The sequence below is a fragment of the Syzygium oleosum genome, unplaced genomic scaffold (genome assembly GCF_021117445.2).
Source record: "Syzygium oleosum isolate NSW1041296 unplaced genomic scaffold, Sole_v2.1 Sole_v2.54, whole genome shotgun sequence".
In the NCBI taxonomy this organism is placed as follows: Eukaryota; Viridiplantae; Streptophyta; class Magnoliopsida; order Myrtales; family Myrtaceae; genus Syzygium; species Syzygium oleosum.
The window spans coordinates 1006036-1032244 of record NW_026607538.1 but is presented as its reverse complement, the minus strand read 5'-3'; the positions used below and the strand labels follow the sequence as shown (position 1 = coordinate 1032244).

The following is a 26209-nucleotide window of genomic DNA, read 5'->3' as shown; positions in this document are numbered from 1 at the left end:
TTTTAACGGAATTAAGCGGATCTGAAAAATAAATATCACATTACAATTTTTGGCAAATTGCCAAAGTGGGGCTAAGAACTTTATGCAATTTTTGGCGCATCACATCATACCGTAGTGTGAGTCTAAGAACTATATACAATTTTTGGCATGTCTGTTTGCTCAAGTGGGGTAACCGCGCCTTCGGAAGCTTCCTAGTCGCCTGGCAAATAGCCACCATCCCATTGACCTTGTTTCAGCGACCATACAAGTCTTCTTGGGTCCATCTCATTTATACTCTTTCTCTTGTCTCTCTCCGCCAAAAGCATTATACAAGCAACTTTATGATCTTCATCTTCTTTCTTGATGAAGATACCAGTTAGCAGAAAAAAGAAGAGACGATAATTTGTGACTTCACCGAGCAATGGATCAGCAAAACAAGGTGATGCAGAGAGCTCCTTCCATTTCATCCTGCTTCCCAGAGAGATTTTCCAGTGTTTCACCAAGATATGAGCATGAGCACGACCATGACAATGAGCCTGAGAAGCAACAACACCATCACCAGTGGCCCATGAAAAGAACTGCTCTTCATGCCCTTCCTCAGCCCCCAGTACCATTCAAAGCTCCAGTTGATAAGCATCTCATCGTGGATGAGAAACTTCAACCCCACCATGCACAACCCTCATCATCTTCTGCTTCTCCTCCTCATCACAATGTGCCGCCGTCTAGCAGCGGGTCGAATGGAGCAGCTGTGCCCGACAAACCTGATCATCAACCTGTTTCGATTCCTCTTCCGCCAATTCCTTCGATTCCCCGCTTTGGTAACAAAGGTTAGTCATAATTTCTCTGATACTCACGTGTTTGAATTGATGAAAAAGGAGGGAGAGGACAGGATATAAGATTGCAAAAATCTCTCTTACTTAGACCATCGCTAACCAATCCTAGTAGAAGTTCAAATTATTAGACTCAGGGCATGATTCGATATTTCTGTACTTTCGGCTATTTAGGAAGTGCGCTAACTTTGTTAACATGATGTCTCAAATGTTAAAGTCTGTCCCTTTTTCTTTCTAGCACTAGATTAATGTTGCAATTGAATGAGAGGGTTCGAGCATTTTTGAGTCTTGTCCATCCTGGCCTTACTCTGCTCTTAGTCCTCCTACCTGAGTTAGCTGTTTTTGACACTTTTTAAGTGGTCTAGTTGTTTTATAGAGCTATGCCGCTGATTATCCGATGTTGTTATGCCTTCTGTTATTAATTGGAAGACTGATGTGAGACTAGTGTGAATGGTGTCTCGAAGCGTGGAATACTTCAGGAATCAGAGAACCCCACTCAAACCTTGTTTGGATTGATGGTAGCATCATTTGACACATTCATTTCAGTCTCGGGAAAATTTCTGTCTCTCTGCTCTTTAGAGCTTGCAGAAATCATCTCTTAACATCTGAAGTGCTTAATGACAGGGAAAAATATCGCAATGAGAACGAGTTTATACACGCCGTTGTATAATGCTGCGATGAAAGGCCATTGGGAAAGTGCAGAGAAGTTCTTAAGATCACATCCAGGCGCTATAAATGTCAGGATCAGAAAGGAAATGGACACGGTTCTCCACATTGCTGCCGGGGCCAAACACACCAAGTTCGTGGAGGAAGTGGTCAAGATGATGAGTCCTGCAGATTTAGCATTGCGGAACAAGAGCAATAATACGGCTCTTTGTTATGCTGCCGCATCTGGTGTTGTCAAAATTGCAGAGTCAATGGTGAATAAGAATAGGGACTTACCGGGAATGAGGGGCAATAAGGGTATGACACCTCTTTATATTGCTGCATTGTTTGGACACAGGAACATGGTTTCCTATCTGTTCAGAGTGACAGATGATGAGCATCTAACTGAAGAGGACCACGTCAATCTACTCCATGCCACAATCAATATGGATTTGTTCGGTGAGAAACATTCAATTTAATTCACGCTCGAGAATTGCTTGGATATCACTTTTTTGAATAACATCTGTCCTATTAATACTCACAGACCTAGCCCTTACCATACTCCGGAGAAAACCAGAGTTAGCTACGCTTCGAGATCATGATGGAAGGACCGCACTGCATATTTTAGCTCAGAAGCCTTTGGCATTTGCCAGCACAAGTTCATTAGAATCCTGGCAGAGGATACTTTATGCATGTAGGCAAATCTCATTACGTTGAAATATTCATATATAATATTCTCCTACCTATACATACAAATTTTATGTGTGTATGTCCGATATTTGCATTTTTGTTTAGGAGATGGCCGTACTTTTATGAACTTCGCTTTTTTCACCTCCCTCAAATGATCTTGCTCGAATATCCTTTCAGTGATTTGCGTAAAAGAAGAATATAAGGTGGGATTCCCTTCGGGACTCGTCATGAGTGACATTAGCCAAACAAAAAAAGGTTTTTTCTCCACCTTCACTTTTAGACATGCTAATTCGCATGAGAAACTTATGATGCCTAGCCAAATATCTACTGAGAGGCAGTCGGTTCAGGCGAGGTCATGACAAGTCTATTTCTTTGTGAAACTTGTGCAGTGTCCCTCTACTTACTCGAGAAGCTTTGGTGTGCAGTAGAGTTAATAGGTAGGTGGCACAAAAAAATGTTTGTGTCTTTCCTGGAATACCGCACTTCTTTTATTGAATTTGATCTATAGTGCCAGGAATCAAGGCAGTTCATGAGAAAAAGACAATGCAGTTGCAAGTGCTGCAATTGGTGAAACTGTTGTGCGAGCAGGTTTCATCACTGGAGGACTCCAATATTGAGGATCTTTTAATGCATCCCTCACAGCCATTGCTCATTGCAGCAGGGTTCGGCATAGTTGAGCTTGTGACTGAGCTTGTTCGGTCTCATCCTGATTTGATATGGAAAGTTGATGAGCAAAGCCGTAACATTTTTCACGTTGCAGTTATGTACCGCCGAGAAAAGATATTTGGCCTCATTCATGATCTTGGGGCGCATAAAGATATGATCACTACTTACAAAGACCCCGACAACAATCACAACTTGTTGCATTTGGCAGGAAAGCTGGCACCTCTGGACCAACTTAACAGAGTGTCTGGGGCAGCTCTTCAGATGCAGCGAGAACTTCTATGGTTCAAGGTATCTTCACACTCTTTATCTCAGTTCTTAGCTATTTTCTTGAGAGATTGTCATCTCCAGGATTCAGATTGTTTCATGACGTCTTGTTGCAGCCATGCTGTCCTGTTCTAAACCTGTCTGGTATTTGTTTCTATTAGATCTTTGTCGTGATTGCTCCAACATTTCCTTTTACATTAGTATTGGTTGGTTTCATATTATAATATTGAAAAAGGAGCCATCCAATCTAATCTACGAACAGGAACATAACATGGGAGCAATTCTTAACTGGGTATGTGATGGTTTTTTCTTCTGTGCCTCCATTCTAGGAAGTGGAGAAAACTGTACACCCTTTATCAAAGCAGATGAGGGACAAAAATGGCCGGACACCGAGGATGTTATTCACGGAAGAGCATAGGGCTCTGGTCAAAGAAGGAGAGGACTGGATGAAAAGCACCGCTTCATCCTGCATGCTTGTTGCCACGCTAATCACCACTGTGATGTTCGCAGCGATCTTCACAGTTCCGGGAGGAACAGACAATAATACGGGTGTTCCTATTTTATTGAAATCAAATGCCTTCGTAACCTTCGCCATATCAGATGCATTTGCGCTGTTCTCTTCGGTCACATCCATACTCATGTTCTTGTCCATCCTCACCTCGCGCTATGCCGAGGAAGATTTTCTCGAATCCTTACCAAAAAGACTAATCATCGGCCTTACGACTCTGTTTCTTTCTATAGCCTCCATGCTTATTGCATTTAGTGCGACCCTTTTCATAGTACTTGGATGCCGATTGGCTTGGATTCTTGTACCGATTGCCTTAGCTTCGTGCATACCGATCACCTTATTTGCCTTTCTTCATTTTCCCCTTCTGACCGATATGCTTAGTTCGCCTTATGGAACTGGCATTTTCGCAAGAGAATCCACAATCACCCTTTGTTCATAAAGCTTGCATTGAACTGCAAATAGCTGTATCAAATGGAAGCATGAACGATCCGTCTAGAGATCAAGTTGATTCAAGCCTTTATTGATGAAAGGTCAGTCATGGGTTTTGCTGCCCCCATCTCTCTGAACTCTCCACCTTCAACTTCAACCACCACATGGCCAAGAAAAAACTACAACCTCCCCACTGCCACCTCTAATCACTGTGACAACCACTGGCCCTGGAACCACGTCTCTCGTCAGGGTCCAGCACGTTTGGTCACACAACCCAGGTGAGATCCAGCCTCACCTGGTGGGGAGGGTGGGGGGGATGGGTGAATCTATGGTCAACAGTGCCATATACTGACAGTTCCTTCAGTGGAATGCGCTGTTCCTATTGTAAAATAACTTGCTGAACACACTCTTTTACCGGTTACCAAGTTCATTACATTTGCTTTGATCAGTAAACCAATGCTATTTTCCTGTTGAATCTGTCAGAAAGTGATAGCAGCAGGAGTTGTAGAATAGACAGAATGCTGCTTTTCTAATTTTTTGGTCCAATGCTGTTGAGGGTCAAGATTGTAGAGTAAAGATGCTAGCTGATTGTATTTCTTTTTCGTTCCTATGGCCGTTGTCTGAACTTGTTAAATCTAGGCTGGCCATCCACATCATCTTATGTGGGGTGTCCTATAAATTGCTTGAATCATCTTTGGTCTGGTAGAATTCTTTGTTCAGGATTCTTGCCACTGCTTGGATGCAACCTTCCAGTGTAAGTGCTCTAGACAGGTACCCTGAAAAAGGTACATTACCTTGATCGGATTGCATATCTTACGTTGGGTAGCTATTACTGGTTTCGTGTAAAAAGACCTGCAGGCTGAAGGATCGGCCAAAGGACTGTCTGATGGATCACCCTTGAAAGGCTCATAGATCTAAAGGCAAATGGATTGGCCGAAGGACTGCTTACTCTTCCTATGGATACTAGTTACACCGGTTGAATTACATAAATTTTTTGGTGTACTTTCTATTTCAAATGTGAAAAAGGACACTACAAGTTGCATAACTTTCATATGACTTCGTGCCAAATTTTTTTTGATCATTTGAGTGCCACTTTTGTTGAAAATCGATCACTTCAGTGCGACAATTTGCATGGCTAGCAAAGATGTCATTTAGAATTATTTGCAATTCCTGAACCTTACTCATGACAAATTTAGTATTCACCATCTTGAAGTCCCAAAATTTGGCAACCGCCAAGCGTCCTATGTCTTGTAATTCTTTTCTAAAGACTTCCATATTGGTAGTTCCAATGTTACAATAAATATTATATGTGGAATTTACTAAATAGTTAAGGACATAATTTAAGCATAAGAAGTCCCTGTGCTTTCAAGCCTCCAATGCCTCAAGCGTCGTGACATCTTGCTTATATGGACTAATTACCGGGCACGTCTCTAATAAGTACCTGACCAGATTAAGCGTGGTCAGATAGAAGAAAATCTTTTGATTCACTGCTTAAAGCCCACATTGGTGAATTTCTCCGGTTTCTCATTTGGTGTAACTAGAGGTGGTACCATCAAAGTAGGAAAAGTCTTTCGGACCATCTCTTCATAAACGGAATCATATGCCATTTGGCCTGCATTGTTCTGAAAACCAGTCTTTGGTATATTAGCCACGTGACTTATACCTGTACCACCGTAGATGGTCTCGGCCCGCCACAAAACCAGGCTCGAAGGTTTGAACCTCTCCAACAGCAGTGATCGAATCGACCATAGGAACTTCTCTAGAAATGTCCTAGACATTATTGGGTACTTATCAACCATCTCGATTTTCTGATGAACCCAACAAACAGTAAGAAAATAATTACATTAAGATTATTGTCTCTATAATACAATATTGTTTGTAGTATAGTAAAATTAAACTGAAATAATAACTTTGAGAAAGCAATAACAAATTTAATAATGACCAAGTCAATGAATAAATATAATAAGTAAAGAGGACAAAATTATAAACCAAAAAAGTACTTGCGCAATTGCTATAAATTTGTAACAGAATTAAATAGGAGGTAAGGTACGGATTAGCGAATCTCCTTAAGACTGTTACTTTCTGCCATTGGTGCTTCGTAGATTTACAAACTATGCCTTTCAAAATATAACACCTTAATCGAACTAATTACAGAAAAATTGAAGTGAAGAGACACATTGATTTTTTTCCTTCTTCTTCTTAATGAAGAATAGTTCAATTCAATTTATAGAGTTTGAAAGTTCATGTACTGAAGAGATGCATTAACTAAAGTTGATACATGAACGCAAGAGACATGTGAACTGAAAAGACATGCGAACTGAAGTGACATGTGCCAGTTTTGCTCACTTTTGTTGATCTATTAACCCATAATTACAACATAGAGTAGATGAAATTGAGGCGTTTCGGGTGATTTTCCAAATCTTGTACAAGCGATCCTCTAATGCATTAGAATTCTAAAGAAAGATCATTGGTAACTCATCATGAAACAAAGGAATAAGACTTAAAGAAATGTGGGATCACCGCCCACGGTACATCCAGAAAAGGCTGCAAATTTGTTCTTAATAACTAACTGCATATCCTCAAACTTCATCCTTGTTCGGATCCTTTTGATCGAGTGGCGTGGAGGGGGTGACAGTAGAGCAGAGAAAAGGATACGCTTAGGCATGACCAGAAGCTTTTCTCCTGCAGAGCTTTTAGTGTATCGGCGACGCTACAGCCTGTTTGGATTAGCGACAGATAAAGCACGAACAATCCTGCAACGGTCGAAATCCCGACCGCCCAGTTGCTGAAATAGTAATGAACAAGGCGCGCTCTGAGCTTCGCGCACGAGCTCATGAAGTAGACACCAATGTCTTCACACACCACTTTGTGCAGATATGACTCTTCTCCGTCTCAGTCCACTTCTTTACACAGCCTGTTCACCAAATTCGTCGCCTCCTTTTAACTTCCGAGGGAGTGGTGGACTATGCCTTTGTAATGGAGAATCTCCACATCGTCGGCCGAGTTCACGAGCCTGTTGAAGAAGAACAGATATGCTGTTGCATCGGGTTTGCATTTCTTGTGGCATTGCTCGAAGGCCATCATGTTGCGGAACAACGTGCCTCTGTGATCGTCTATGTGGAGTGGTGGGATCTTCAGGACCCTCCCCTTCGATCTTATGTCTAATGCCTTGTCAGACTCGTGATTTTTGAGGATCACTCCGGCTTCTTTCAACTCGGTTGTATATTGGATCATGAACGCTTGCCTTTTCCGGTCCTGATCCTGTATCTCCGGGAGAATGCTGGATCGAAAAAGATCATGAAAGTGACAGGTCCTAATTTCTTCCTTCAGAGTATTCATCATAGTGGTGGCACCGGCAGCATTCATATTTAAATCCCTCTTCAATAATGGCTTAACGAACTTTAAAGCGAGGTCCTGGAGGGAAAGAGGCGCATATTCACATTGAGAACTGTCATTGCTCAAATCGAACAATTTGTGTACAACTGACATCGGGAGCCGGTTTTCGAGCTTGATTGAATCATGGCGCAGCGTCGGCAACATCCACCTTTGAATGAGGGATGAAGAAGAACGATGGCCGCCGACCTCCGTCAGGAGCTGCAGGATGAAGCAGCCATCCATGGTCATCATCTCAATGAACTCGTCTCTGCCCAGCTTAACATCGTCTGCATAACAACTCCTAGCCTTCGGTTCTAGTTCCTCCATCGTCGAAATCACTCTCTCGAGTTCAACTTCACGTTCTTGTTTTGACCTGAAAACCCTGTGGAAGAATTTTAGCTTTAGCTCCTCCATTTTTTTCAAATGTCGATCTCCGCAATGATATGGGCCGATCGATACAATGCTCGGATCATACGCCTTTTCCTCTACTTGACACAGTTTCGCGGGGACTCGGTAGATGCAGACGTTGTCACTCTCTTCAGGAATCTCGGCATTCAATTTGTCTAGCAGGGACGTTTTGCAATTCTCATGCGCTTGTGATGAGGTTAAGGCAAATCTCCTGAAGATAGCCTCAAAGTTTCTTCCTTTGCATGGCATCTGCAGATACAACTGCTTCAACCTCCAACTGTTTCTACTTGCCATCTGCAACAATGGGTGCTTGGGTTTGGAGGGAGGTGGGAAGGACTCCTAAGCAACAGGTCAATTCTTTCTCTTCTTTTTATTTCTGGTAACCGAGAGAAATGCAGGATATCAATTGTTCGTTACTTCCTGCACTAGACTTCCCAAAGTCAATGAGAGCATGATTTTAAACAAGAAGCCCAGAATCTAGATCCGGGATTCACAAATTACTAAATTAATCCCATACCTAACTCATTTTTGGCTCGACTCTTTTCTAGTTCTTGCTTCAGTCCCATTTTAATTCAATGAACGTGACACCCCTAGATTTAACTCACTCGAAATATTGTCCACTTTGGCCCGTTTTATATAGATATTTAAGGTTTTGTCTTTTGGCATACAGATAGGCACTTTTCCGAAAAGTTACCCATGTTGTCATGTCAAAGGATGTCTCTTGTGAGTTAAATTCCTGTTCCAAGTATATAATCGATTAATGCTGTCTCCTTGTTCGGTGTGCATTTCGATTTTCTTACCCCCTTTGCCATTCCAGAAATTTGTTTGGAGGCACTCCTTGTTTGGGCCCCGTTGCCTAGACGATTGATTGTGTCATTTATCCTTTGGTGTACAGGTAAGCAGTTTTCTCTGAAGTCATCTATTTAAGTACGCTTAACATTGTAGTTCCAATGCTAAACATTGACATTACGTTAAAAGATAACTCTTTGCGAATTAATTCTAGTTTTATATATAATCCATGAATCGTTCTATAATTTAGTTTATTCCTATTTCCTTCGTCTATTTAAAAGCTTACCTTGAGTCGCTTTTTATCTGGACCCTCTTGCACGGCAATCACTTTCCACCCTCCTTCGACTTTGTGGTTACGATCAATAAGATACCCGAACTTCACTGTGTGCTTCGCGTATAAGCCAAATCCCATTGCTAGGACCGCTCGGGAGTGTCATGTTAAGGTTGACCAACAAAAGGTAACAAAACTGAAATGATTGCAGGGATTTTCAGTACTTTCGAAAGGTCCTCTTTTGTTGGTAAAAGGGCTAAGAAACTAACATTGACAAGGGCCTAATTCCAAAAAAAACCCCAAACTTTACGTTTTGTCCCAATTATATCCTGAACTTTTTTTTGTCTCAAGAAAAACCTAAAACTTTTTTGCGAGTCCCAAATCTACCCTACCGTTATAACTCCGTCCAATTAACGTCAGAAAAAAAAAAAAAAAAAAACAGAACCAGCAGCTGCGGCGTGGCCAAGCCTTCGCCGGTGGCCGCCGCCGCCATAGCCACCGGGAAGGAGCGGCAGCCCTCGCCTGGGCCTTCCCGAAGGCCGGCGACCCTCGCCGGCCCCGGGCGAGTCGCCGGCGAGGGCCTCGCAACCCCGATCCGGGGGCAAGGGTCGCGCCTCCCCTAGATCGGGGCTGCAGGCCCTCGCCCGGCCGGGCGAGGGTCGCCGGCCTTCGGGAAGGCCCGGGCGAGGGCCGCGACCCTAGGCGAGGCCTCGCCTCGGGGTCGGCGGCCTCGCTTGGGGTCGGCGGCCCTTGCCTGGGCCTTCGGGAAGGCCCGGGCGAGGGCCGCCGCTCCTTCCCGGCGGCTGTGGCGGCGGCCACCGGCAAAGGCTTGGCCACGCCGCAGCTATTGGTTCTGTTTTTTTGTTTTTTGTTTTTTCTTACGTTAATTGGACGGAGTTATAACGGTAGGGTAGATTTGGAACTCGGAGAAAAGTTTGAGGTTTTTCTTGAGACAAAAAAAAGTTCAGGGTATAATTAGGACAAAGTGTAAAGTTGGGGTTTTTTTTTGGAATTAGGCCCATTGACAAGGCCTGTACTAGTTCTCGGATTTCGAAGAGTTGAATTTGTATAAAAAACTTTATTTTCTAGAAAAGAAAAAACTATAATTGGTAAAATTGCGTTTGAAAATTCCCCTAGTTTTTGCTCAATTGCAGGGAGCTTCTTGAACTTTTGATGTTGTAACCAAGCCTTTGTCCATAAGTATGGCATAACAAAATTGAAATGCGTCAGATCAAGAGACGAGAAATCACAGCATACAGTAGCGAAAAGAGCTCTGTATTGATTTTGGGTCAAAACTGGAGCCCGAGCTAAATTCGATTTTTTTTAATGGAATCAGGCAGATTACAATAAGAAAAGTTACATTGACCTTGACAATTTTTGGCAAATTAGCGGGGCTAAGAACTTTATACAATTTTTGGCACCCCACATCATACAGCAGTGTGAACCTAAGAACTGTATACAATTCTTGGCATATTTGTTTGCTCAGGTGAGCCAGTTTTAACCGCGCTTTCAGAAGCTTCCTTGTTGCATGGCAAATCGCCACCATCCCATTGACCTTGTTTCAGCAACCAAAGAAGTCTTCTTCGGTCCATCTCATTTGTACTCTCTCTTGTCTCTCTCTGCCAAAAGTGCCATATACTGGCCAACAGTGGGTGAATCTATGGTCAACAGTGCCATATACTGGCAGTTCCTTCAGTGGAATGCGCAGTTCCTATTGTAAAATAACTTGCTGAACACGCTCTTTTACCAGTTACCAAGTTCATTATATTTGCTTTGATGAGTAAACCAATGCTATTTTCATGTTGAATCTGTCAGAAAGTGATAGCAGCAGGAGTAAAATGAATATGTGGAATAGATAGAATGCTGGTTTTCTAATTTTTTGGTCCAATGCTGTTGAGGGTCAAGATTGTAGAGTAAAGATGCTAGCTGATTGCATTTCTTTTTTTCGTTCCCATGGCCCGTTGTCTGAGCTTGTTAAATCCAGGCTGGCCATCCCCATTATCTTACGTGGGGTGTCCTATAAATTGCTTGAATCATCTTTGGTCTGTTGGAATTCTTCGTTCAGGATCCTTGCCACTGCTTGGATGCAAGCTTTCAGTGTAAGTGCTCTAGACAAGTACCCAAACCTTCTAACGCGCACGACATCCTCCCTGAGAGTTTCACCCGCAATGATTCCAACTCCATTTCTAAGTCTCTGGTTGCCCCGAATGCCCAATCTTGGAACCCGAGTTCTCTAGATCCTTTGCCTCAGAGCCAACCACTCGGTTTCTTGGAGGCACATAACATTCACTCTTTCCACCTGACTAAAACGTCGACCACTTCCACCGATGTTCCAGGTCTAAGTCACTTCTGAGTAATCTGTCATTCACAAGCAGAGAAAACGGCAAAAGGACACTATAAGTGCCATAAGTTGTGTACGGAGATCATTTTGGTGCCATAACTTTTTTTCGGATCACTTTGGTGCCAACTTTTTTGAAAAACGATCACTTTAGTGCCAATGCTGACATGGCCGCCGGAAATCTGACGTGGCTCTTTTTTTATTAATTTCCGATGCTGACATGGCTCACCGGAAATCTGACGTGGCTCGCCGGAAATCTGACGTGGCTCTTTTTTTTGCCAGAATTTTGGCCGGAGTCACTAAAGTGATTTCTTTTCTTCCGACTTGGCACCAAAGTGATCCGAAAAAAAGTTATGGCACCAAAGTGATCTCCGTACACAACTTATGGCACTTATAATGTCCTTTTACTCAGAGAAAACCAACCCACATCTTCGTAAGACTCGCCAGTCGCCAGTGTCGTCCGGCTTCTTGCAAGCAGGTAATTTTTCTTCATTTATAAAGAAAAATGAAGGAAAAAAACCATCAATAACTTGCGACAAAAGTTTTACTGCCAATCAAAGTTTCTCTGAATATGCAACTACGAGCAGTTTGTACTGTGCAAAACAAGGCTGCAAGTTTTGAAACGGGGAGAGGATTTCGACCTCTACCTCGCATTATTCATTCCCAGTACGGTTTATTCTAGGACGTCCATTTTTTTTAGAATTCTATCCTATAGAACAAAATCAACCAAATCACACACTAAGCATAACAATTATATGAAATCGTCAATCAAATTTTTATTTAAACCTATAGAATTGCTTATTTTTCTATTAAGAGGAAAAACATGAAAAGAAAAGTTTGTCGTTTTTTTTTCTGTTTTATTTATTTTATCAATGGATATAGTGTAAAGAGAGAAGATAAGGAAAGTATTCTTCTTTCCCCACGTATCCAAATTTTGATGCCAATTACTCAATAGATCGTTGGGACTCCATAGGGCCAAGTGTCAGTTTTAGCTCGAATGGTTTGCAGAGGAACTGTTCCTTCTTTGATCCTTTCGACATGTGCAATTTCTTTTTCGTCGAGGCGACATGTAATATGCCTTTATATTCCTTTTGTATCTTTGATTCAATAGCCATTTCCATTGCTTTTCAAAATGAGACTCTATTCTTTAATTGTCCGGCTATAGTGCTACGAGAATATCAAGGTTTTCTTGTAATAGCAATACGGAGTTTTCGGTTCCTACAAAATAAGTTCTTTTTGTACATTTATGCGTAATTCCTCGACATTTCGTGTCCCGCCTTCTATTAATAACTTTGGAAATCCCATACTCTGACTTGAATCGGGTCAATTCTTTTTCGAAATACTATGCGTGCAAGTCCTTCCAAACTAGAGGATATTGTGATATTTGTTCGCATATAATTCTTGATACAATATCTATGTTTTTTATTGTATCCTAGACTAGCTTGTATGATGAAAGAAACAACGTTTGTACGGGCTCTTCGATGCGGTCGTGTGAACAGATCAAACGAATTCATTTGTAACTTTATACTATTAGACAGAATTTTTGGTTGGGGGTAAAGAACAAAGGCACCGTCGTACTAATGAGCCATCGATTTTTGTTTGTGTACTTGGGCAGTTTCTCATGAAGAATTTCCCTTTCGAGGCATACGAGTCAAAACGACAACATTGCTTGGAGGGTTTTTCTTGCTCGTTTTGATTTCGACATTGTGCCAATTTGATGCTAATCTTACTATAAATGTCGGCACCTATCTTCATGTCTTCAAACTGGTAAGAACTTTGTGCGCCTTCGGGACATTCAGCTGATAAGGGAAAGGTTGGTAGTTCTTTCACAATACGAGTGTTTCGATTCGAAGGGCAGCTTCTGGTTCTCCTTTTTCTTCGTTAAAATCAAGTCTCCGTCAGTTACATGGATTTTCTCTCTGTGAAAATCTAGTTGAACCACTGTGGAACTTCATCTTTCTGATCCTGCCGTCCATACCTTGTGGCCTGGAACAGGAACTCGTGGAGAGCTTGACCTGCAAACGTATTAGAATTCAAACCCTTTCCTAATCGAGAATGTCGCAGGAACACGAACCAAGATCCACTTTGGCGCAGGTTTGTGAAGAGAACAAACCCTTTCCTCAAATGTTTCTAAAATCGGACCGATCAAAGATACCGTCCTGCATTAGGGTGAAGGTTGAATTAGTTCACATGCATCATGCAGTTCCTATAGTCCAATCTAATATTATTCTGGTCCCACTATTATGATTGATTATATCAACCCTCCTAATTAATGGTGGAAATTTTTGTAGTCTTTCAGCGCATGGATTTATACTTTGACACTTGGACTCCCGCGCCTGCTAATTATGCAAGTGTTGCTTCTTTTTAATGTTGTAAAACGGCTAAGCCCCGGGTTCATGAAATTTGTTGTCCAAGAAATTGGTAACTCATGTCAGTGAGTGAATTCCACTTACGGAAGTTTTAAACATTGTAGACTTCAGAGGACATCATCAGAGGCGACATTTCTCCCCGCCCATCCATGAGCAGCCTCTCCTTCGAAGCATGTTTCCCTGCACCGGAGGCTTCCATAGAATCATTTTTCTCTGCACTGCAGGTTTCTGTAGGCCAACCATTCCCCCGCGGTATCTGAAAAATATGAAGCGCCGTCCTGGTCACTCAGTCCTCTGTCCTCCTCTCCTTCTGATCCTGAATTCTATATAAATGACAGGGTACATTCCATTGCTCGATGCAGCGCTGAGAGGCGACTGGAAAGAAGGAATCGAATTTATATCTCACAATCCATCAGCAGAAATTGCCAGGATCACGAGGAAAATGGAGACTGCTCTCCATATCGCGGCAGGCGCGGGACACAGGGAATTCATTGAGGAGCTGGTGACAATGATGACGCCTGACGACTTGGCAATGCAGAACAAGGATGGGAACACCGCCCTCTGCTTTGCTGCTGCATCCGGAGTTAGAGAGATTGCCAAGGCGATGGTCGATAAGAATCCACAGCTTCCACTGATTAAAGGCAGCAACGAGGCAACGCCCTTGTACATTGCAGCCCTGTTAGGGAAACAAGACATGGTGAGGTATCTATTGTCAGTCACGGATGACACATGTTTAACTGAGTCGGATCTCATGGACATCCTTGTCGCCACCATCAGTTCCAATCTCTTTGGTTAGTGCATCCACTCTAGTTCTGATATGAATGTACCCTGGATACAGCTTTTATTGTCAGCTCAAATCCAGACCAAAATATATACTCTTTCCAAAACCAAACAATCTGTTTTCTGTTCTCTTTTCTGCGCCCCCGAGAGAATCTGGTAGTTAGTTTACTTGAGGACAAATTTTTTTTCCATTATTACTGTTAATTGTTTTTCTCCTTTTGCCAGATGTGGCTTTGCAACTGATTGGTCGACATCCCAAGTTAGCTTTGGCTCGGATGGGAAACGGAGAGACGGCTCTCCATGTGCTAGCGCGGATGCCGTCAGCATTCTCGTGTAGGAGTCAGCTAGCGATTCAGCTGAGGTGCTTCTTTTCATGTAGGTATCACTATCGCAGCCATTTTCCTTTAACAGTGGTTGTTGAGGTTATCAGCTTGCTCCCTATGTTGATGTTGTCTTCATTTCTTGCTTATGGATTTACTTTAAGATGCAGTTGACATCCGTTCAGGAATGTTGTGGAGGAAACTTTAATATTTTAAGTTGTAGTCAGTTCGGACCGAAGTTTGTCCACAGCTCCTTCAAAAGTTGGGCTGACAGAAAATACAGTTGCAGGTACGCAGGAAATGCTTGATCCGAAACGGGCGCTTATGCCGGCAGTTAAGCTGTTGGAGCTTATATGGAGAGAGGTTTCTTTGCTCGATGATGGAGGCATCGGAAAACTTCTCAGGGAACCATCGCGGCTGTTGTTTACTGCTGCAGAGTTAGGAAACTATGGCTTCTTAACTGTGCTGATCCGTCTCCATCCTGAACTTCTGTGGAAAGTCGATGATCAGAAGCGAAGCATATTTCATGTTGCAGTTGCACATCGTCACGAGAAGATCTTTAGACTAATTTATGACATTGGTGCTCATAAAGACATGATTGCAGCTTACAAAGACGAAAATGACAATAACATGTTGCATTTGGCTGGAAACCTGGCTCCTTCGAGTCGACTCAAAATTGACTCTGGGGCAGCTCTACAAATGCGGCGAGAGCTACTGTGGTTCAAGGTTAGTTTTTATTTTTTCATACTACACAATTTGAATTATACGGTTTAACAGCATTGGAGTTACCCTCCACATCTTTTGAGCTTGAAAGCGTAAGTCTGTTCAATGTCATTTTAATGGACCATTTTCTGAATGATAATATCTGTTTTCTGGTATAGGAGGTAGAAAAGATTGTCCAGCCTTCTTATCGAGAAATGAAAAATTCCGAGGGGAAAACTCCGTTTCTTCTTTTCACTGAGAAGCACAAGGAGCTCAGACAAGAAGCAGAAAAATGGATGAGGGACACTGCATCTTCATGCATGGTCGTTGCGACACTCATTGCCACCGTGATGTTTGCTGCTACCTTTACTGTTCCAGGCGGCAATAATAATGACACGGGGAAGCCCATATTCCTACATCACAGGTCATTTATTATTTTTGCCTTAGCAACTGCATTGGCTATCTTTTCCTCTGCGACATCAATCTTGATGTTCCTTTCCATTTTGACGTCACGCTATTTGGAGGAAGATTTTCTGCATTCGTTGCCAAACAGGCTGGTGTTAGGACTTGGAAGCCTCTTTGTCTCCATAGCTACCATGATGGTGGCCTTTGGGGCCACCCTTATTATCCTCCTTGGTCACAGTTACGCTCTAATCACTGTTCCAATTGCTGCTTTTGTTTCTGGGACAGTGACCTTGTTTGCTTTGCTACAATTCCCCCTTTTGTCTGATATGATCAGACACATGTGCAGCAAGGGTTTACTCTCTCATCCAGAAGACCGCCCGTTGTTCTGATCATTAGCGACTAGTACATGAGTGATAAAACAACGTGATGTGATTGTCATTAGTCACATATCATGATTGGTAGTTTCTTGTTGTATCTTGAATGATATCAAGATTTGCTGGAAGTTTGCATCGCATCCGCATAAACCATTCCACAAGGTGGGAATGGATGATTGAGATGAAATTTTTGTTTGTGTTATGCATCGAAACAAATGGAGCAAGCTTATTTTATTGTACCTTACAATCTAAATGCTGGTGCATTTCAAGTTACAACTTGGAGCACATTTCCATGGGAGGCTTCACAGTGAAAATGCTGATTCCCCTGAATCATCAGTTTAGAAAGAGAGAAAAAACCCAGATTCCATTTTGTACTATCAAATGTAATCGAATATTTTTTCGGTGAATTACAAACCATCGACAGCATTTCACTACCATAAAACAAACATCAAACAGCAAGGCTAGCACAAGTGAAGGGTTATAACATTGTAGTACTGACTTTCTCGTACTCAGCTCACATACCTCAAGACAAAATGAATAGTACCCTGGAGGCTGGTCACTGCTAAACTCAATGAAGGAGAGGATGGTACATAAACTAACCAACTGCCATTAAGCCGAGTGCATGAGCAGAACAAATCTTGGTGATACTTGTACCACGTAGCCTGCTCCAAAATCTCAACCACAACAGCTACACTAATAGGTGATGTAGCTAGCAAGGATCACTCATCACCTAGAGGGGAGTGAATAGGCGATTTAAAACTTTTGATCAATTTTTAAAGCGGAAACAAATGATCAATATTAAAGTCTGAAAGACATTCAGGTTTTGAGCAGACTTTGTAACAAATGTGCTAGTGTGCAGTATGTAATATAGAATAAAAGTTTAGGGATAGAAAACTGCACACAAGAAATTATAATGGTTTGGCTTAAATCAAGCCTATGTCTACTCTCTCATACTAACAGTCAACTGGCTAGATTCCACTATCTGATCAAAAGAGATTACAAGCTGTGAGTGGTATCACTTTGTGAATGATAGAACTCTGTATCTCACAAAATCAATCTTACAAAATGTCTCTCAAGATCTCAGTATTTGGTTCAAGAAAGATAAATAGTAGAATCGGAGTATGCTCAGACTTTGGATTTGTTGATTCTAAATTTCGTTTTGTATCTTCTGCTCCTCATTAATCTTCTTTTATACTCCTCCACTTTCAAACTAGCCGTTGGACAGTCTTCAGAGGATCATCTTCCAATCTTCAACTTGGATAGATTTGTATAAAATCGATTTAGTAGCCGTTGGTAGACAAAATATGAATCCTACTGAATTTGATTACCCATACAACCAGAATCTTGGTTTCTATAAGTAGAGCTTTATCCGTTGTGATATATACTTGCTTTAATGTTTAATTGTCAATCAATTATAGCTTTTTAAGATTGAGTCAATCAAAACTTTCCTTATGTGAAATACACGCCAGATCACTAGCCGTTATGTTCGTTCTGAGTAGTTTCAGAGTCCGGATATCTTCTGGTTCTTGCTTCACATCCAGAACTTAAGTCAGTGTGGGCCTTTAGTAAGGTCTAAGGCCTTTAGAAGTAAAGTCTGAAGCTTTTCAACTGCTTAATATAAAGTCTGAGTGACTTTTACAGTAAAGTCTGAAGCCTTCCTTCTGGTCCTCGTAAAGTCTGAGTATCAAGAAAGTCTAATTCTCTCGAAGTATTGGAATTGCCATTTCCATAATATATCTACCTGGATCAAAAAATTTCAGAGCATGCACCAGACTTACAAAATTCACATGGATAGTTTTTGTAATTTCCTCAATTTCAGTCCCAGGGAAATGGCTATGGGTTAAGTTTGGAGGTTTTCCCCAATCGAAACTAATTTTAGTCTTGTTCTGGAAAACCTAGATTCGGATCCTCGGTACCCCTTCGTTTTGTTATTTTTGTGGAGACTTTTGTGTTCCGAATTTCCAAACACTTCCTTATTAAAAGTTTCTCCAAACATCTTGAAGTTTTACATACTTTAATTTCATAATTTTTGGACTTGATATGATTAGTACAATAGCCTAATTTCGGACCATGTAAAACTGCCCGGAATGGGTATTTCTGTGACATTCACGCTTTCTTGATTTTCTACAAAATTTTGTGGGCAAATTTTGAACAAAATTCCTTCATAAAATTTGTTGAGAATTTCTTTCTCTATAATATATAAAAATTTGGGAATTTTTGAAAATGATTTGGATTCTGGAAAGAGCTTACTTTTGAGAAGCAAGAATTCTGTTCCAGCGAATTGTTTTTAGTCTGTCTTTGAGCTATTAAAAGTTGTGTTTACAGAAAGATTCAAATTTCGTGTTCTTCATGAAAAATGTTTTTTTATGGTCTTCTTTATGACATATTAAAATTTGGGAATTTTCTGAGTTCATTTACTATGTTTTTAAGTCGGACTTCTAGAACAGTGCAAAAACTGCCGGTTTTGTCAGATTTTAAAGATTCATCTTTTTCTATATGAGAACGTTTGAATCTTGACTTGATGTCTTCTGGTGATTTAATGTGCTCATTCTGAGCTTTCAAATGAGCTATTCTAAGCTTTGATTGGAGGTCACACGAAGGAGGAAACCGAGAGGAAGCCGAGAGACAAAAAGGAGGGTTCTAGAAAGTCAAAGCTTGGTGAACAAGTTGGCAAAGCTTGGTGAGCAAGTGGTCAAAGCTTGGGGAGCAAGAACTTGGGGAACAAGTTGGCTTGCCTATAAATAGGCTTAGTTCCTCCCTTTAGCTTCCACACCTCACCTCTTCTTCCTCTCATCTCTCACTCTCACGTCTCTCTCTCTCCCTCACCATCACTCCAATCATCTCTCTCTCTCGCCGTTGACCCCCGCCGACCGCTGTAGACGTTTTATTGTCTTGAGCTTATAGGTGAGTGAATTCCCTAACACTTGGATAGGGCGGTGTGTTACGTGATTGGAACGTGGCATGTAAGTGGATTCCCTAATTTCGGGATAGGAAGTTATGATACGTTGTTGGCTTGAGTTCTCACTCGACCCTTTGTTGAGACTTGCATGTTGTTGTTTGTCTCGATGTTGCACACATCGCTTGTTACCATGCTTGATGTTCTCATCCATGCTTGTTGTAAGAGGATAGGACGTGGTGCTACGAGTTTGGCTCGAGTAGTGACCGTGACTGTGATGCTCAATGTTTGCATGAATGCTTTTTGTTTTGCTTCATAATCGTAAGTCAAGGCACGTATGAGTCACGAAATGGGGTGTCATATAGTCTCGTACTCATGTTGTGGCGTCACGGGACGAGTTCAGCTTGGTGCGAGTTTACATTGGGATATGTAGATTCAGACCAAGTTCGGCTCCGAGCCGGCGCTCGACATGGCGGATCGAACCACGTGACCTTAACCGCGACCCGCATATCAGGCGAATGTTCTAGAGATTATGATTACACAAGCACGGCATGCCTTTGGGCTTGATTGCATAGACTAATGAAATCAAGATAATAAACCAGCTTGTGTGACCCATGATGTGTGATCATTAAATGAAAGAAGAAGACAGTCGTCACATAACATTGGCGGCGATGCCTCGATAAACTAGCACCAAGATGCCATAGTTGAGCTAGGATACCTGAGTTGAGCCCGGATGCCTCGGTAAACTAGTGCCGGGATGCCCTAGTTGAGCTAGGATGCCTTGGTTGAACTCGGATGCCTCGGGTGAGCTAGCCCCGAGATGCCTCGGTTGAGCCGGGATGCTTTAGTTGAGCCAGGATGCCTAGCATGAAGCTGGATGCCCTGGTTGAGCCAGGATGATGATACATGAATCTTATATGTGTGCCGGTATATGTGTTTATTGATAAGCCGCAATTATGTGACCGGATAAATGTGAGTTTCCATGTGAACATAGCAAGGGCAAGGTCAAAGTCTTTGCTATTGATTTGCCATTGACATAAGGTGGGAAAGTATTTGTATGCCTTAGTACAGCGGCGAGGCATCATCCTGCACGAGTATTAGTGAATTTACTCATTGAGTCTCCCCGACTTATTCCCCGTTGCTTTTCCTTTTCAGGTCCGTAAGATGGAGGATGACATAGAGGAGCTAGGATTAACCTCAGCCTTCACTTGTGATATGATTTGTACGTAGGAGCGGTCCGTAGAAAAAGGCTTGTAAAATATGTCTAAGTAAAATGGCAATATTGTATCTTGCCGGTTATGTTTTCCCTGGTTTCCGAGGGTAAGATAAGGATGTTACATATTAATATAAGGTTTGCTCATGATGCTTGTCATAACCCCGTTGTTTGTTCTGATTGTGATTGTCCCGAATTAATTGCGTCCGCTTGTGCTTAGTCAAAGATAATACCGAACGGGATGTCGCACTAATAACCTCGAGGTAAGGACGTTACAGTTTTGCCGACTTCAAAGTCTATTAGGAAGTTTCCTTAACAATAGGAGCATCTGGTTACGGTTATACTCGCTTGCGGAAGATGTAGGACATCAATGGATCTAGTGACACCGCACCTCCAACCAAACATGAAAAGTTCAAGAAGTGGAAAGTCAAAGCCGGAAAAGCTACGTATGTTGGTGGTAACAATCGAGGATGAGCTATGGGATCACATAGAGGATGCAGAAGGACCGAAGGACGCATGGGACACACTCACATCCTCTTCGCAAACATTGGTACGAAGCTCCAAAGATTGACGAATGGGATTATGATAATGACCGCAAGTTACAATTTTGCAAAGGTAAAACATCTTTGCAGAAAAATTACAAGCCTAAATCCTCCGGTTCTTCCACATTTTCAGTGAAGTCATTTCCTCGTGGAGCAGGCATTTCGATAGTAAGATGAACACCTCCCAGTGGAGAAATACTAGCCTCGGTAATACCAGATGCCTGCTTTGGATTCTTGGTGCCGAAACTTCCGACTGAGGCTGCTTTGCCTGTCTAGGTGTATATACCTGGTAAGCTGACATGACCATTTTCCTTATTTCAATATGCCGGTTCACGTACGTTTAGCTTCTCTAAGTTTCACCTGGTTATTTTTCTTCCCCACCTGGAGGGAATATCCCTTAAAGGTCTTACATCCCTAAAAGCCCAAGGGAGAGACCTTCGAGATTGAGCTTTCTAAGGACCTGTTCGGGTTCAGATTCAAGGGAAGTCTGGGAGCTTTAGAAAATTGCTAAGTTTTTCTATTCCATGGCCCATCCTCCCGTCACAGTAAGAAGACCATTATATTCTGGTCTTGACCCATGAACTATAATCCTCTCAACTTGCGTTTTTATAGGATTTCAAAGATCTAGTGTTGTAATTGCATCGAACTTTTTTTTTTTATACCGCTTTGCGAAATACCAATCACCGTCATATCTCGTTGAGGCACCGATAAGAGTTCATCTTCTAACCTCTAGGACTTTCCATGAATTGCGTTTGCAATGAGCTAATTATTTCATGCATCGTTATGTACTTTTGCATCTTTTGATGTTGATGCAATAACTCAACGTAAAAATTGTCAGCTTTATCTTTCCTCCTTTGAGATCATTTAAACTCCATAGTGATGATATCTAAATTTTCCTAGACGGATTAAGATAGAAAATTCAAGATCCCAAATCGCGGCGAGTATTGTTTCTTGAAAAAAAAATCAGCTAAGCTAAGCGTCCTTATTATGTCAATTGCTTGTAGAAACGAAGAGTATTGTATTTCTTTAGTAATTAGGCATCATTTTAAACTGAGAGTTCACGTTTTGGGTTGACTTTAACTTCTAGATCAAAAGTGACCAAAAAAACGTAAAAAAGATATCGCGTATATGTTTCCATTTAGCATAGGCGTGTAGAATGCATTTCGGTTTCGAATTTTCATAAAAATGGTTTGACTTTTTGGCCAAATCCTTTGGTGGATAGATTAGAATTTCATTAGTCTTTAATTTTTTTTGTCAAATATTTGATTAAGAGACTGTAAAATTTAGACACCCGGTAAAAGAAATTCCAACCCATGGAGGGATCAACCATTTAGAGCAACACATACTTGGCACGGTAGAATTTGGGTTTACTTTTAATCTCACACCCCTCAAGATCGCGCCACTTGGCGCGACAACATAAAACCCTGAAAGGTAAAATAGGCAAAAAACAAAGGGTTAATACCACCGAAAACCCCAAACTGGTACACATGTGACAATTTTACTCCGAACATACCCCAAAAAACCCCAAACTGGTACACTTGTGACAATTTTACCTTGATCATACCACAAAAAACCCCAAACTAGTATACATGTGACAATTTTACCCTGAACTAAAATTTTAATATTGTTTTTTTGTTTTTTTTTTTTCATCTTCAACCTCTGGCCGGTCGCCGGACCAGCAACCGGCCAAAGGCGGAAGCCGGCGAGGTCGGCCTTGTCGGCTGCTGGCGAGGGCCGCCCTCGCCGGCGTCGAGCGAGGGCTGCCCTCGCCTGAGTCGGGCGAGGGCTGCCCTCGCCTGAGTCGGGCGAGGGCTGCCCTCGCCGGATCTGGCGAGGGCGACCCTCACCTGCGTCGGGCGAGGGTTGCCCTTGCCGGCGTCGGGCGAGGCCAGCCCTCGCCTGGGCGGGCGAGGACAGCCCTCGCTCGATGCCGGCATCGGGCGGCCCTCGCCGGCATCGGGCGGCCCTCGCCGGCATCGGGCGAGAGTTGTCCTCCCCTGCCTAGGCGAGGGCGACCGGCCAAAAGTTGAAGATAAAGAAAAAAAAAGAAAAGAAAAAATAAAAAAGTTCGAAAAAATAAAAAATAAAATTAAAAAAGTATTAGTTCGGGATAAAATTGTCACAGGTGTACTAGTTTGAGGTTTTTTGTGGTCAAAAAAATAATTTAGGGTAAATTTGTCACGGGTTTATCAGTTTTGAGTAAAATTGTCACGGGTGTACTAGTTTGGGGTTTTTGGTGGTAAAAAAAAAAGTTTGGGGTAAAATTATCACAGGTGTATCAGTTTGGGGTTTTTTATGGTAAAAAAAAAAGTTCGGGGGAAAATTGTCACGCACGTACTAGTTTAGGGTTTTTGGTAGTATTAACCCAAAAACAAAACCCTCACCTTTTTTTTTTTTAACTCATCTCTTCCGGGGGTGAAAATATCAAGCGGCACCAAGGTAAGAAAAGTAAAGGTCCCTCCTTTACGGCAGAGGGAGTGTTATTTTTTTGGGGACGTTCATGGAGGAGGAGCAGAAGCACGTCACAGAGAAGAGAAGAGAGGTCTCCAGGAGTGTCTTCCCGTCGCCGGAATCACCACATTCTCCCCCTTCTGTCGAGGTACGAACCTCCTTGCTCTGTTTTAGTTTGAGAAACATTGGAAAGTCTTGAGTAAAAAAGCGCTCGAACGAGGATCAAACGATGGCTAAGAACCTGTCAACAATGGAGGATGTGTGTGTGGATGTTGTCGTGAGTATATGGACTGAAATGGGTGCTTCGCTGATGCTTCTGTGCAGTGTGTTCTGAACTGGCCACCCGGTGTTTGTACAAATGCCTGAATGCGAAACTGCGCTCGCGTTTTGAAAAATGTCTTTTCGAATCAACACGCTCTGTTTTTCCGCTGCGCTTTCGAATCGTCATGTGCACCCTCGTTGCGGTGGTCAATGGCTGTTTAAGGAGAACGAATGGATTCGGATTTCTGGATTTGGGTGGCGTTGATCCTTTGGGGTGTTCGCATCGGTTTGCTTCTGTCTGTTTCCGTTACTGGTGCGCTGTGAATGTTTGGAATGTTGGTTGTAACCGGTGATTCGAGGTGGTGGCCGACGGTGGTGTAGCCCGCTGACTTGAGGCAAACGGCGGCGGTGATTATAGTGATGAATATGTGTGGATTAATGGTGGAGTATACAAAATTCATACTTTAATGTTGGTTTCTGGGCATCTGGGGAAGACCATAAAAAATGATGAAAAAGAAGAAGGAGGAGGATGATATTATGATGATGAAAAATGGACTCAGTATTGGTTACATCAGAAAATGGTTTAGAGTGGTTGTAGTGTACTGGACTTTAGTTCAATTGGGCTTATTTAGGCTTGGTGAACTTTGGGCTTGAATAGGTTTAGTGAATTTGGGTTTTATTTGGTTTGATGAGTCTGGGATTGCTTTAGCTCTAGGGGATTCAGACTTGCTTGGTCTAGGTTAGTTTGGGCCAGATTTGTTTTAGATGAAGTTGGTCTTAATTCGATTTAATTAGATTGGGTTTCATTTAGCTTTGTTTTGAATAGGCTTGTGATAAGAGCCCAACCTGGGTCCAGACCCATATGGCGTTTGTGTGACCCATATTCGGACTGGCCTCAGCAGCCCAGCCCGTGTCCGGTTTCTGAAATATAAAAAAAAAATAAAAAATATTTTTTTATTATTAGCACTAGATGTAGTTTAGTTTTATTTAGTTAGCATAACCTTTAGTTTAGGGGTTTTAGTGGTGACCTTTGATATAGCTTAGGTTTAGATAAATTGATCTTTTAGAAAAGAAATTAAACTCAGCTTGAAGTTAGCTCATGGGAGTTGCTGTCTTGGGGTTTAATAACGAGGCCATGTGTATCATTTGCTTGAAACGCAATTGGGTTTACTGTCTTGCACTTTACTTTTATTGTATTGTTTGTGATTGTCTACTTTTCCTTGATTGCGCACTCATGCATGGACATCATTTAGTGGCTTGGGTTAATAAAATGGTCAAAGATTGCCTGAATCATTTAGATAGCAAATCAATCAAGTTAGGGTACCGAAAGGGCACTAGTTAGACAATTAGTATAATCAAGTCTCCGACCCTACATCTCTGGTTGCAAAGGAAGTGAAGTATGCTTTGCTTTGCTCTCGTACTTCACTTGGTTTCTAGCCGACCTTTGATAGGCTAGTGGCAGCTCCTGGTTAAGTTGAATTTCATAGATAAATTTATTCCTGAGGTATGGTTTAGGAGAACTCACGCCGATTGAGGACCCTTGGTCCCCAACTCGATATTGCCTTTAAAACTGTCATTCCCCAACATGCACGTCGGGAGGGTTGTGACACATAGGAACAATAAGCAATTTTAGCTTGAATGGTTTGTAGAGGAACCTTACCTTCTCTAATCCATTCAACACGTGCAATTTCTTTTCCGTCGACATGACCTGCAACGTGCATTTAAATCCCTTTTTGTGTCTATATGTTCCGTTAATTCAATTCCCTTTTTTCCATCACTTTTGAAATGAGACTATTCTTGAATTGTCCGGCTATGGATGCTGCAAGAATATCAAGGTGTCCACAAGTGTTTGTGATTCTTGTAATCGGAATATGGAGTTTTTGATTCACACAAACAAGTTCTTTTTGTACATCTATGTGTAATTCCTCGATACTTCGCATCTTGCCTTCTATTAATAACTTGGGAAAATCCCATATAGATTATTACTTGAATCTGGTCTATTCTTTTTCGAAAAACTATGTGTGCAAGTCCATCCAAACCAGATTATATTGTGATATTTATTTGTATATAACTCTTGATACAGTATCTATGTTTTCATTGTATCCTAGACTAGCATTGTATGATGAAAGAAACAAAGCTTGTACAGTTTCTCCGGTGTTGTTGTGTGGACAAATCAAACGAGTTCATGAGTAACTTTGGACTATAAGACTAAGAATTTTTGGTTGGGGTAAAGAACAAAAGCACCGTTGTACTAATGAGCCATCGATTTTTGTTCGTGTACTTGGCCAGTTTCTCATGAATTTCCCTTTCGAGGCATACAAGTCAATGCAACAACATTGCTTGGAGGGTTTGTCTTGTCCATTTTGATTTTAACATTTTGCCAATTTAATGCTAATCGTACTATAAATGTTGGCACCTATCGTCATGTCTTTCAACATGGTAAGAACTTTGTGCGCCTTCGGGACATTCTGCTGATAAGGGAAAGTTTGGTAGTTCTTTCACAATGTGAGTGTTTTGATTCAAAGGGCAGCTTCTCGTTCTCTCTTTCTTCGTTAAAATCAAGTCTCCATTAGTTATATGTATTTTCTTCCTGTGAAAATGTAGTTTTCTTTTATTGGTCGAGTTGTGAAAATCTAGTTGAACCACTGTGGAACTTCATCTTTCTGATTCTGTTGTTCATACCTTGTGGCCCAAAACCAGAACT

The 26209-nt window shown here is 41.8% G+C and overlaps 3 protein-coding genes across 5 annotated transcripts; 2 read left to right on the top strand and 1 right to left on the bottom strand.

Annotated features, from left to right (window-relative positions):
• The first annotated feature begins 300 nt into the window (after positions 1–300).
• Positions 301–4155, top strand: LOC115686436 (ankyrin repeat-containing protein NPR4-like). Of its 3 annotated transcripts, none has more exons than XM_056307500.1 (7): positions 301–806; positions 1434–1913; positions 1999–2148; positions 2322–2399; positions 2534–2581; positions 2659–3098; positions 3404–4155. In XM_056307500.1, exons 1-7 carry the CDS (start codon positions 401–403, stop codon positions 4019–4021), a joined length of 2220 nt encoding a protein of 739 aa, XP_056163475.1. In that variant the 5' UTR covers positions 301–400; the 3' UTR covers positions 4022–4155. The 3 variants fall into 3 exon arrangements, with proteins under 3 accessions (XP_056163475.1, XP_030467594.1, XP_030467595.1); XM_030611734.2 differs by having other exon boundaries at positions 2653–3098; XM_030611735.2 differs by having other exon boundaries at positions 302–797; positions 2653–3098.
• Positions 4156–6951: 2796 nt separating this feature from the next.
• LOC130136904 (UPF0481 protein At3g47200-like) lies at positions 6952–8088 on the bottom strand. Its single transcript, XM_056307481.1, has one exon. The coding sequence runs from the start codon at positions 8086–8088 to the stop codon at positions 6952–6954; it is 1137 nt and encodes a 378-aa protein (XP_056163456.1).
• Positions 8089–13247: 5159 nt separating this feature from the next.
• Positions 13248–16157, top strand: LOC115664486 (ankyrin repeat-containing protein At5g02620-like). The gene is made up of 6 exons (XM_056307480.1): positions 13248–13286; positions 13666–13813; positions 13900–14352; positions 14567–14716; positions 14945–15387; positions 15543–16157. The coding sequence occupies exons 1-6, from the start codon at positions 13248–13250 to the stop codon at positions 16155–16157; spliced, it is 1848 nt and encodes a 615-aa protein (XP_056163455.1).
• The last annotated feature ends 10052 nt before the right edge of the window (positions 16158–26209 follow it).